We start from the raw sequence: 13,710 nt of genomic DNA on the forward strand, positions 1-13,710 counted from the left end.
AGTGGAGGCTCCTGTCTAAGTCTTAACCAGTTCAGAGATCCTTCGAAATAATGACCCCTAAAAACCCTATTTATCTCCCCCAGATAGCATGACAGTTAAAGAAACTGCACTGTCCAGTGCTAAATATTAGCTCTTCAAAGTAAATTAGGAGCATCATTTAGATTTCCAGATGCTCACCACATGGCTTAGCCAGACTAAGTTTTGGACAAGGAATCAAATTGAATAGAAGTTTCTTTTCAAATATTCTTTTTAATTTGTTCTTTTTAGTCATACATGACAGTAGAATGTATTTTGACATATCATATAACTGCCCGTTTCTGTGGCTGTGAATAGAAGTTTCTATCCTGACTTGCCTGGTCTCTATTGACCTGTGTCTAAAAGAGGTATAACTGGCTATTTCTTCCCCTGCAGTTACATATATTATCTACACTTTGACAACAGCTGGTTGCAGTCTCAAGGCAACAGGAAGTTTCTGTCTTAGCACTACACAGGCACGTACTGGGAAAAGAAGACATATATCACACCGTTGACTAAGTTCAGCTCACAGTTAACTAAATGTTTTTTTCTCATTAAAAAAGCAGACTCTGGCTATCCCATTAAGAATAGCCTGTTTGTGTTCTAAACAGGCACTCGATCCTTAGACTGAGTGAAAGAGGGTACACAGAACATGGGGCAGCACTTCTCTCTTCCACCCTGGCCAGAGAACACACAGAGTCATGTATTTCATTCCAGGCACCAACCATTAATTAATTAGATAATTGACAGAATTCTATCGTGTTCAGAGAAGAATAAACAGAACTAATAAAGATTGGAAAACGTGTCATGTGAGAAATGATGGAATGAACTATGGCCTGAGTATGTAGCTCAGTGGTAAAGTGTGTGCCTACCATGTGAAGGTCCAGGGTTCCATCCCCAGCACCACCCACTCCACAAATAAGGAACTGAGGATGTCTCCCATAAAAAAAAGGAAAAAGATGAGCACAATGTAGTTCTTCATATATTTGAAATGCTGTTTTAGGAACAGACACCACTTATTCTGTCTAGTTCTGGAGGGAAAAAAAAAACTGGGAACTCAGAGTAAGACAAAATTTTACTTTTTACAATTTAAAAAATTATAGCTGCACTTATATAAAATAGGTTGCTTCCTAGTCAACAGTAAATACAGCACGTAGTACAAACATACAACAGATCTCTAAAAATTGTTAAATAAAAATTTAAAGAACTGGACAAGAGAGCTTCAAAGGTTTTCTTGTTTGTATGTTTCTTTGTTTCCAATTGATTGTTTCAGTCATTGGAGCTCTTCAAAAACAATGTTCCTGCAGAAACAAAAACCAGACTGCAAGAGTTGAGAAGAGTACACATGATACCCACGAGGGCATTAATTTAAAATGTTATGTATGGAAGGAAAACAAAATGGAATGTGGGAGAGACCAGGGCAGAGTGTGAGAGAGCCAGGCTCTGGGCTCGGATTTACCAATGCAGGATTGACTTGGACTTACAGTATCCCTAGAGTTCAGTTTCCTCATCGGCAAAATCAGGACACTGGAGCTGGCAACTGCAATTCGGAACTCCTGCATTTCTTAGCTGTTGGATGGGGTATCTAAGAAAGAAATTGGAAAACTTAAATATGTTTTTACTTATTCAAAATTATAAATATAATGTAAATCATAATGAATTTTTTAAAACACTACAAAAATATCTTTCATTGCCAGTGTGTTTTGAGAAATCTAAAAGTTTATGAAAAAATAACTCAATAATTTTCTCACATGCTGCTAGTGGTCTCCATTGCACAAAGAGTGACGTTTACCACTTGACCATGAACTCCAAAGCAGACTATTCTCTGGCTCCCATTTGGCTCCAGCCTTACTTTGCAGGAGCCTTCACTCCCTCTTCCTCCCATGTGTCGTCCTTCACATCCCTAGCCTTTTTTCTGATCTTCTTATTGACCAAATTCATTCATTCTCATCTTGTTATCATTGTATCACTCCTTACTCCACCTGCAATACCAATTTCCCAGTTCTCCTCCTCCTCATCCCCTCTTTCCTCCTCTTCTCCTCCTCCTCTCCTTCTCTCCCTCCCTCCCTATCTCCATATACTTCCATCATCTCTTCCATCTCATCCCCCACCTCGACTCTCTCTTCTGCAGAAAGCTCTTTTCTGACCACCCTATATAAAGTAGGACACTCCTCCTACAGTTACTTAAAGAATCATTACTCTATTTTTTTCATACACTTGTTCCCATTTGAAGCCATCTTATATGTGAATTTTTTAATGTTCATTGTCTATATTCCCATAGTTGGTGATATTATTCAAGAAAACAGGGGTCTTATCTGTCTTTTTCAATGATGGGTATTTAATCACATTAATAATGTTTTGCCAATAAGCAAATGAGACAGACTACGTCTCAAAATAAAAAATTTTAAAAGGGCTGGAGATATAACTCAGTGAGAGGGTGCTCCTTTGTTCAAAACTAATAATAATAATGATGATGATGATAATAATAATAATAATACTGCTGATTTACTCAGAACAGCTGTAATGAAAATAAAGAAGAAAGGAAATATGGGAGGGAAGAGAATTAACACCGTGGCCTTGATTTGAAATCAATACTGATTTCATGGATAGGTAATTTCACTTATTAAACTTTCTCTTCATGTATTGTTGTAACAGAATGAAATTAAATCTCCATTGGAGAAGTAACATAGCCAAAATCTGCAAACACACTCTCTGTTTTCAGGTGTGAGCTAATTTCCAGAGTTTAGACTTGGATATATGAACCGTTAGAACTTTAGAAATAGTAGTACCTATGATTTCAAAAAAAAGGCCTAATGATTTTTAGCTGAAGCATCAGATCTATAGCTGGTCCATCTTGCAAGGTTTTATAAATGTGCCACACGAGAAATACTTAACACCCCAGGCTGAATATAAATGGTGAACCCTGAGGTATCCCTGAAAGAAAGGGAAAAGAAACAGGGCTATTTCTCTAAAACTGTATCATAGAGGGGCTGGGGATATAGCTCAGTTGGTAGAGTGCTTGTCTTGCATGCGCCAGGCTCTGGGTTCAATCCCCAGCCCTAAAAAAGAAGGAAAAAACCACAATTCTGTATCATAGAGCAAGACTGTTTGGTTTTAGCCTTTTTGGCAAATCATTGAAAGCATTTAATGCTCATCCAATGGATTTGAAAATGTTTTTAAAGCATAAACTCAGTATCCAGTTAATTCAAAGACAAATTCGTTTTGAGACTGCTGCTGATAAGCCCAAGATAGCTGCAGGGTGTATTGCTGTGTCCAACATTAACTTAGTAGCTGGAAAAATATCAAGATACATTTTCTAAGGCTTGGGAGGTTTTATTTCACAGGCTTCTATTGATTTCATTGGTATTTGTCCTGAAAAATGTATTGTGTGTGCAGTGTATAATTTAATTCTAAATTGTCTGCCAGGTAGAAAAACTTAATCTTTGTCCTTGAGGACATAACTGACAAATAAAAGACAATTACACAAAACCATATGTGGATAAGAAGATGCAAAGAAAATCATCTTGTCAAAGACAACTACTTGAATAGAGAAGGAAATTATATAACCAAAAACATTGGAAGAGTCTTTAAGGGGACTTAATTACTATCCAGCCAGACTTGCATTTTGGGGGAGTACTTACAAGGGTGTTAAATGGAATAATCTCTAATTTTTTCTGGGACTTTCTTTTAGGTTATAAGCACTAAATATAACCTTCCTTTGATATAATAATGTTCTATCGTGTTGAGAGATATTACATAAAGTTTCAGATTTGTTTGCAAATACCATATATACTTTTAAACACAGTAAAACTTTATGATAACCAAAGTTCATGATTCTCTATCAGAGCTTTATCAGCAGGGACAATGGGAAGAAACTGAAACCATAATAATTGTTTAGTATTCTGAAGGAATTGACTCATGGCATAAAGTTCTTAATTTATTCTCTAAAGCAATCTGTCTTTGTGGAAACAGGAGTCATTCTTACAATATGTGTTAATCTGTTAAACCAAGTTCAAGTTCTTTTTTTTTAAAAAAAAAAAAAGAAAATTTACCTAATATTAGCTTAAGTAATTAATTCTCTGACCAACTTAATCTTGTAAACTAATTATTTGACCTCTGAAAAATAATGCCTCTGTAAGATTAGCAATCTGCTCTGGTTGTTTAAGGCATAGAGATTCCTGTAGAATTAGATTAATCCGTGAAATTACCCTGTTATCTGGGAGTGCCTCCCAATGGGGAATTTGAAAGGATGAGAAGAAATGCCAAAAGCACAATAGAAGGTCTGATTCAGGCAGTCCTCACATTCCTCCCATGACTAATGTCATCAGGGAGACAAAGCCCCAACCTGCTACCCCTGTGTAGACATGCCCTAAGGATCACATCATGATTATTTCCCCTTTGAAGTTGGCCACTTGTGGTCCTTTCAAAGCTGGTATCACCAAATAAATATCTTGGACAGATGGGAGGTTGGCAACTGCCAATGATGATTTATCTCAAATGGGTTTGCCCTGGGTCCACTAGTCTCTCAACAGATTTTGCTTCTAAAGAACCTACCTTTGTTTTCCGCGGTCTTTTTCCTTCTTTCTACCCAAGCCCGATCCCCAGAACACTGCAAAGAATTTGGAAGACTCCTGATACTAACTAACTTGATTTGAAGGAGTAGTAAAGAACCATTTCGAAGTATCCCAACAAGGTCTGTGAGAAGCTTTGGCTGCTCCAATAGACCAGCACATTTGCAGACTTATAAGTCTGTATCCCAGAGTACTCAGAATAAGAAATCATATGATATATATGTGTGTGTGAGTATATATATACCCACACACACATACATGTATATGACTTTCTTTTAAGTTATAAGCACTATAAATACCACTCCTTTGATCCTTTGATATAACAATGTTCTGTAATATTAAGATACTATATATATATATATATATATATTGGTGTGTGTGTGTGTATTGGCAGTGACATATGACTCAGTTTGAAGTAGTAGTAAGTAAATGCTCCATGCAAGGAAAATTGCCTGCTGAACAAACCAAACACTTTCCTTGCTTCAATCTAGTTTTTGTAAATTCAGAAATACTCTATAAAAAATATTGTTTCATATACATTCTTCACTGTCTGGCCACAAAAAATAATAATAATTAGTAGCTTGTAAATAATCAATTTGTACTGTGCAAAAAAGAAAACTAATATATCTTTTCTGAAGGCTAATTAATGGGGAAACATGTATCAGCATCATTGTTATTACACTTTTTTCATATCTTTAATATTCATGTAAAATGCTTTCTTGGCACTAGATCAGTATCCTCCCCATGAAGAGCCCATTGATGATGCAGAAGAGAACTTCCCTTCCTCCTTAAGTAGAACACTGCCTATTATCCAGTGTCCTTTTTGTCACATTAAAGAACAGGGAACTTTTTATTCTTTCCAAGAAATGGCCTTTCAAGTTCAGTAACAAAATGTTCTGTTCCTCAGGAAATGAGAGAAGACCGAGATAAGGCGCGACTGGACTCCATGGTGCTGCTAATTATGAAACTGGACCAACTTGACCAGGACATCGAGAATGCTCTCAGCACCAGCTCCTCTCCATCCAGCACACCAACAAACCTGCGGCGGCATGTTCCTGTAAGCTTCCCCCTTCCCACTTCTCCTCTGCAAACGGTGTGTCTCTTTACTGCACACAGTTCCTGTTACCAGTGAAACATCTTTGCTAATAGCATCTTCTCATATATATGGAATAGAGTCCCATAAAGACAACTCAAGTATTTCCATGCTTAATGCAGAGAATTCATAGAGAAATGAATGATACAAAAGAAAATATTTAACATTAAACAGGAAGAAAGGTCACCCAGGGATATTATATTTCCTAGTGATTAAATCCTCTTTGCTATAGCTGTTACCTTAACTGACAGTCAGCTCTGATGTGATATAAACTCCATTCGCAAGTACTCTTTGGTAAATTATTTCCAGTGACCTGCAAATGTACATTGCATGAAGAAAATATTTAATAACTATTTTGCTGCATGGATGGGTAGATGGTGGTTGAATTAACCCAGTATACTGTAAGAAAGAATTTAAATGAGATTAACTTGAGAGCACTCTAAAATTCATTCAGTGAAATATAACAAAGAGAACAGAGGTCAGAATTATATTCTACTATGCATTAATATTATTTGACAAACACTCCTCCGAGACTCTGACTTTCTGAACAAATTTTGAAAGAGATAAATTTCAGGATTAACTATACATTTTACATACTTAATATTAGCTTTATATAAAATGACTTTGCGTATTAAATGCAAAACTACTAAATATGATGGTGGAATTTATAATTAAGCCATGACTCCATTTTCAATTTCTAACTTGTATTATGCAATAATAAGCACATCAAGTCGAGAATGAACTGAGATCAAAGCGGTGGAAAATCACGTAGAAAATTTGAGCACCTATTTCTAAAATACAAATATTCTGTCCTCAATTCCTTTGTATAGTTCTACCATTGCTTTGTATAGTTCTATCATTGATTATGAAATAAAAAAAAACAGATTAAAATAAAAGCTAACTCTAATATATTAGTGCATATTATTCTAAGGTTAACACATTCATTCTTTGTAAAAATTTTCAGATGAGTAAAAGGCACAGAGAAGGGAGTAACTGCATGTTCCAGAGTTGGTGTACAGATGCTGCCAGTCTCTGTCCAGAGCTGTGTTAATGAACCACTACACCATGCTGCTTTCTAACTGATCATGAAAATCTGATATCTTAATCAAAAATGATAAAAGTAGTAGTGGTAACAATAAAATCTAATTAAAATTCAGTAAATACAAAACTAAATACTTATAAAAGCCAGTAGAAATGAAATACCTTCCTAGTCAGAATTGGTTACATTCTGCCCTGTGCCACCCTAGTGTGGTACACATAATATAGTTTTACCAAGTAGAATTGGCTCCAAATGGAAGAAATACGAAGTTTTTTCCTGAAGGTCAACAAGGAGGGACTATTTAATTTTATTTGTATATGAAGAATTATAGAAACTTCATGCTCATTTGCATCAACAACTTCAAAGACAAGAATAAGCTTATGTTTTTAATAGGAGGTAATACTTAATACCTCTTTACCATTAATTTAGCTGTGAGCTATGTTTTCTCCAAAAATGTTCTAGTGTGAATTGCTAATCTTATCTATCTTTCAAATCTCTTTCTCTTTACATTCAACTTTCCTCAATCTCCATGTATTTAGGAGAAAGATTCAGCCCTAGATTTCTGCTGAATACAACTCCATACTGTTGTCACTATCTCAAAAAGCAAGAGAACCTTAGTAAAGCTAGTAAGCTATTTAAGGACAAACAAAAATAGGAGTTAATATGTTATGATCTTAGAATTGGTCTACACCTACATTTTCTGCTTCCATTCAAATTTGTAAATTGGACTTTATATTACACAGTTTAGCTTGTGGAAAATTACCACAACAATTGCTTCTGTAAAGAGATTCATTTCTTAGCTCTCATTTTATAGTCAGAATGTTTAAAATGCCATAGTAGAAACATTGTGAACTTTGGTGGCTTCAGAACTGGTTCAAATTCCAGTTTTATAACTGACTATCTGGTAACATAAAAGAATTATTTAATTTCTTAAATTATTTAATTTCATATAAAAATAAGAGTTGTTGTTTCTTAATGGATGTCTCATTGGGAGAAGCAAATGAAAGAATGTGTGTGATATGTTTTGCATAGATATGGCATAGAATACATATTTGGTAATGGTGAATTCTTGTCCCTTTGCTCTGTACCCACGTCAGGCAGAGGGCTAAAGATGAACAGAAAGACAAGTTCCTCATGCCTCAAAACTCTTTTTTGGTCTTTATGATTTTCTAGGTCACTCCGGGGTCTATATTTATGTTCCTTGGTATTTAAAGTTAATTTTAACATTCTCTCATCATCAATTTTTTTTCCACAAGCACTTTCCATTCCTTTTGATAATTGTGCCATGGAATAAGAGGATTATAATGGCATGATTATGACCTTAATCATTCACCAAGGAACACTGTCCCAGATTCAGAGGAGACACTGCCACTACCCCACCCACCCACTCCACCGTGAATTTATAGTTTAGCAAGAAGAACAAGACATACAGTGAAACCATGATTTTTCCACAGCCCCAGTTTGAGAATATTTATGAAAAAAAATGCCAAAGTTAATTCTACATATAATAAAGAATATGAAGAATAACACAGGCTGGAATCAAATGATTTTAACATGAAACAAATAATAAAGATTGAGATAAAGATTTAAAGAGGCTGCCTAACTAGATCCACACAAGTTGGTGATGCTTTGGTAGATACTCCACAGCCCGAAATCTGGTTTTCTCTTTTGCAGTCCCAAACCCAACTTTATCCAAGCATTTACTAATGTCATTATCTCAAGATGGCTAAAGATAGCTAATCTCTTGGGATAAGTGACAGGTAGTAGTGTTTAGTAAGCATTAATCTTTATATATGTTAATTCATTGATCCTCTTGAGAATCCTAAAATGCAAAACCTGAGTTTCAGAAAGGATAAGTAACTTACCCAAGGCCACACAGTTCGGAAGTGGTAATTAATTTACCTTGAGTCACCCAACTGGTGAGATTACTTGCACATCAGAAAAGCCATGTTCATCCTGCTACATTATAAACCTCTCCAAGATGCAAATTTTTCATTGACAATGGGATAAACATCATTCCCTGAACCATAATCCCCTTGTCTGATAGGGTCCTTTTTTCTTAATAATAAAATCTTCTGAGTTTTGAGTTACTAATAGGGGGACAATGTGTAATCAAAGGGATATTGACAATCTCTTGAGGTATTTCATCCATACCATGGGGATAGTTTAGGAAATATGTAGGCTGTAGCCATTTCTCTACCTTTAAAGTACCTCTGACATTGCTCTGCAGTATTTTTCGGTATCCCCGGATCATCCAAGGTAGCTATTCAAATATTTAATGATCCCCAAACCCCTACCCAATCCTTGCATTTATTTATCTTGTCACATAAATGGAAGCCAATGACAGAATTTCCAGCATCAAACTGCTTATGGCTGTAGGTGATTCTACTTTCTTTCTTCCTTTGTCAGTCAAACATATGTTGTTCCTATCATCTAATTCTGATCTTACAGTCTGTGTCCTTACTTCTGTTCCTTACTGTCTTCTAGCTTAGCTCCACCAATTATTCATTCTTTCTTGTAGGTTCAAATTTCACTGCTCTCTTCCTATCAGTTCTTATCCTTTTCTTAAGCATATGTACATGCTGTATTTTCTCTGCCGTGTATTAAATAAATCCTTTCTTTATTTAAGACTGCTATAATAACTGTTATAATAGGTGTTGGCAAGGATGTGGGGGAAAAGGTACACTCATACATTGCTGGTGGTACTGCAAATTAGTACAACCACTCTGGAAAGCAGCATGGAGATTCCTTACAAAACTTGGGATGGAACACTCTTTGACCCAGCTATCCCATTCCTCCATCTTTACCCAAAGGTCTTAAAATCAGCATACTATAGTGACACAGCCACATCAGTGTCTATAGCAGCTCAGTTCACAATAGCTAAACTAGATGCCCTTCAATAGATGAATGGATAAAAAACTGTGGTACATATACACAATGGAATATTACTCAGCATTAAAAGGGAATAAAATTATGGCATTTGCAGGTAAATAAGTGGAGTTGGAAAATATGATGCTAAGCAAAGTAAGCCAATCCCGGAATACCAAAGGTGGCGTGGGGGCAGGAAAGATGGTAGAATGAAATGGACATCATTACTCTAAGTACATGTATGACTGCACATATGGTGTGATGCTATATCATGTACAACTAGAGAAATGAAAAGTTGTGTTCCATTTGTGTATAATGAATCAAAATGCATTCTGCTGTCATATACACCTGATTAGAACAAATAAAAAACAAAAAGACTGCCATGTTAGTACTCCAGGAAAATAGACATGGGTGGTAAGTGAGATAGATCATTGCTGTTTTTCAATGTAGAAATTTAAAAACAAAAGCAAAAAGTCTTCCCTTGATCTTTACTCAAGCACTGCCCTATCTCACTCTTTTTGGGTATGAGCTAAGCTTTCATCTGAGTATCTCCTCCTTGATTTAATTCCTGGCTATCAGGAATTAAATTATGGCTCCATCATTTCTCCACCCTTCATCTCCTAGCTGACAAATTCAGGAGGAACAGCACAGTCTTTAGCTATTACAGTGACACTATCGAGCACTCTCTTCCCTTTAATTATCGCTACTCCTTTGGCTTCTGGATCCTCCCTGTTTTTCCTTCTCTACCTCCGTGACACTTGCTTTCTATATATGCCAATGGCACGCTCCTCTTTCCCCATTTGTCCCTTAAATCTCATATCCAGGTTCTAGACTCAATTCTCCTGACTGTCTGACTTTGAATGTTCTCCCTGGGAATTAGCATGGCTTATGTCACCTTCTTCATGATGAGGGTCACCAATGAGACAGCTTTTTATGATCTCCATATCTATATATCCGATGGATCACTAGATTCTCAGTCTTTTGCACCAAAATTGAACTGCGTATGCATCTCTAGCACATATCACACTGGATTACCTAGCACAACAAGAACTCCTGAGATTTTTATACTTCTGTAGCCAGGTACAGTTGAAGGAATAGAGTAAGAGTCATTACTAGAGCCTTGTAGGAGGATGGTATAAAAGAGGAATTACACAAAGCAAAGGTGAATTGCAGGTAAATTATTAGGTGATAGTATAATGATAATTGGGGTCTTATTCACCACTGGGTTTGGGTACAGAAGCAGTGGACAGAGGAGAGAAGGAATGTGAGAGATCTGGAGAGAACTTGTATGATATTTTTCATAGTGAACAGAGGAAAGAAGAGAAAATGATAAAGATTTCTGCCAAACTGCACATTATTACATCAGTTACTTAGTTGTTTAGGACCTCAATAGAACAGATGGAGTTAGTTTACCAGGTTGAACCTTGAGGTCAGAAAGGCCTGAGTTTCAATGCCAGCTCTGTGAGAAAGCGTGACTTGAGTGGAGTGACTCACCCCGGGTCATGGCTTCATCTTCTCTCAAGTGATGATAACAGAACATCCCACACAGGGGTGATGACCACGGAGGAAGAAATGGGCGGTGAGGTAAGGTCTGTAAAAGACAGAAACACAAAAGAGGGTAGTTTTTAATTTAAATATATTATTTCACCTCAGAGCCCTTGCATGGTTAGAAAGTTGCAGGATTACCCTGTTAATTACCTAATCAAATCATCAACAGGAGGGAAAAATTAATTGCAACCAATTTTTGATCTACAAAAGGTCAAATATAAATGGATTATAAATTACCTGCTACTTATGAGTATGCATTAGATAATATTCAAAAATTACCTACTATTACCGACTACTTATTTGATGCTTGAAATTTAAATGAATCATATTTTATCTAGAATAAAATGTTTCTTGCTTTCTCTGTGCAGAAAAATAAATATGCAAATAAAATAGATGGCCTGATCTGAAGTCACTCCAAACATCGGAAATTTGGTTACAGTCGTATACTTCATATACAAACACATTATTAAAGAATACAGTATACTCTTCATCATTTATTACTCTTTGTCTCTATTAGTATTTGCTTTTATACCATTACAACTGAAGAAAACTGAGTTTCAATTCTATTTATGATTTATAATTTTATAGCAAAAAAAATACTTACATTGTGAAGACGAAGAAAGGAAAGGTTTGTATTATTCATGCAGTTGTTCTTTTACAAAACAATTTTACATAACCATGTTCTATGTGTCAGGCACTGTTCTAGGACCTGAAGATGTAGCAGTGTACACGTCAGGCAAAGCTCCTGATTTTGTGATGCATGCCTTCTAATTGTCAAAGATTAAAAGATGGAGGAATGGATCTGTAGATAGGTAGGTAGGTAGGTAGGTAACACAAAAAAACAAAAGACTTATTGATAGATGGTAAATATAAATAAGGTATGGTGAACAATAAGATGTTAACAAAAATATATTGCAGATGTTAAGGGAAGGAAACTATTTGGGCTTTAAATAGTTAACAGATGCTTCAAAGAAAGGGCATAGTCCCTGTCATAGACAGCAGCTTGATCTACTAGAAGAACTGAAAACAGGCAGTACTACCAGAGCATCCTAAGAAACCAAAGAATGGTAAAACATATAGTCAGAAAGTTAGGTTTCAGAGAAGATATCTGACCATGTAGACCATGGTACGTTTGAAATGTAAAAAGAGTAGATGCAAAAATATTTAACTCATTTTTTTCTCAGGTTGAAAGCGTGGGGTGACCTGTGCCTTTGCTCTCCTCTCCTCTCCAGTTTCTCCTGTTCTCATCTTTCCTCTTTACAGTCAGATCACCTGTAAGACAGCATTTGATAAATTAAATGCACAGCCTTTGCAGAGGTTACCAAATGTTTGCATCATTCAATGGGTGTCTTAGAAGTAGTTATTAAGAATACATAGGATATTAATAATGTTTCTAGTGATGGTTAACATTTAATGAAAATGATCACGCACAGTTACATGCACTTTGTATATATCTTGCTTAATCCTCATAAAATTCTCTAAGTGCATATCATTAGCATACCCACTTTCAAACAGGATCATTGAATCACACATGACAAAACATAATTCATGCCCTCCTGTAGTGTGTGGAGTGTTAATTGAGTTACTCAAGGTCACACAGTGAGGAAGGGAATCTATTTTCTTCTACTTCCTAACTCTTACTGCTATGCCCTAGCTAGCTCTCCCACTTACCCCTTCCAATTTGCATTAAGTTGTTAAATTACTCAAGTAGTATGATACCTCTCTCTCAAGTAGTTTCAGACCCTCAGAAGAGTATGATTGTTGTTACAAAATCATATGATTTTGAGTGACATGTCAGTGTTAGTGACCCTTAAGTGTGTGTTGACAGAAGGAAGTGGAAAGGGGCTGGTGGCAGGGAAATGAGCGCAGAGGGATTAGTCACACGTCATTCATATGAATGCATTTGTTTTTAATAGGATCTGGAATCGGGATCTGAAAGTGGAGCAGATACTACTTCAGTAAACCAGACGCAAGTAAATTTGCCTTCTAACACTGAGTCCACTGATCTACCATCTTCCACCCCACTGACCATTTCTGGAACCAAACCCAAGGCAATGGTAAGTTGTAAATGAGAAGTCAGTCTCAACATGTAAGTGTTGTGACTATCAGATGAGAGTTGATATTCTATCCATTCAATATAGAAGACACACTCTTGGAGTTTTTGCCATGTCGATTTGGAGTATTCACCACCCTGAACACACGTGTTTGTTTAATCGATGACAATACAGTAAGTTTGCTAAAACAGGCCATGAATCCAGAATTATGCAAAATATAGTAATTAAATTTTGTTACTGAACACTCATAACTTTAAAGAACCAAGAACACAAAACTGCAGAAGGCTTTTCTCCTGCATTAGTATCCTGAGAATGCCACTTGCTACTTAGAAAATTATCTTTCTAAAAACTTCCATGACATATAGATGATAGATACTGATGAATAGAGGAATGAATAGATAAGTAGATAGGTACAGAAAGATGACAGAGATGGAGATAGAGATATCCAAAATCATCCACTTTATAGATTATCTGTGAGCACTGATGATAATACTCATGTGAGGGGCTTATCAAAGTGTTTGG

The 13,710-nt window shown here is 36.1% G+C and overlaps 1 protein-coding gene across 1 annotated transcript in view; it reads left to right on the forward strand.

Moving 5' to 3' along the window:
* The window catches only part of Dlc1 (DLC1 Rho GTPase activating protein), a 381,889-nt gene that overhangs the window by 85,673 nt on the left and 282,506 nt on the right, over positions 1 to 13,710 (forward strand). Inside the window, exons 3-4 of the mRNA XM_078031302.1 lie at positions 5,494 to 5,643; positions 13,051 to 13,191. Coding sequence (XP_077887428.1) covers positions 5,494 to 5,643; positions 13,051 to 13,191 — 291 coding nt within the window. The remainder of the gene's footprint in view (positions 1 to 5,493; positions 5,644 to 13,050; positions 13,192 to 13,710) is intronic.

This window comes from Ictidomys tridecemlineatus, chromosome 14 (assembly GCF_052094955.1).
Source record: "Ictidomys tridecemlineatus isolate mIctTri1 chromosome 14, mIctTri1.hap1, whole genome shotgun sequence".
Lineage (NCBI taxonomy): Eukaryota > Metazoa > Chordata > Mammalia > Rodentia > Sciuridae > Ictidomys > Ictidomys tridecemlineatus.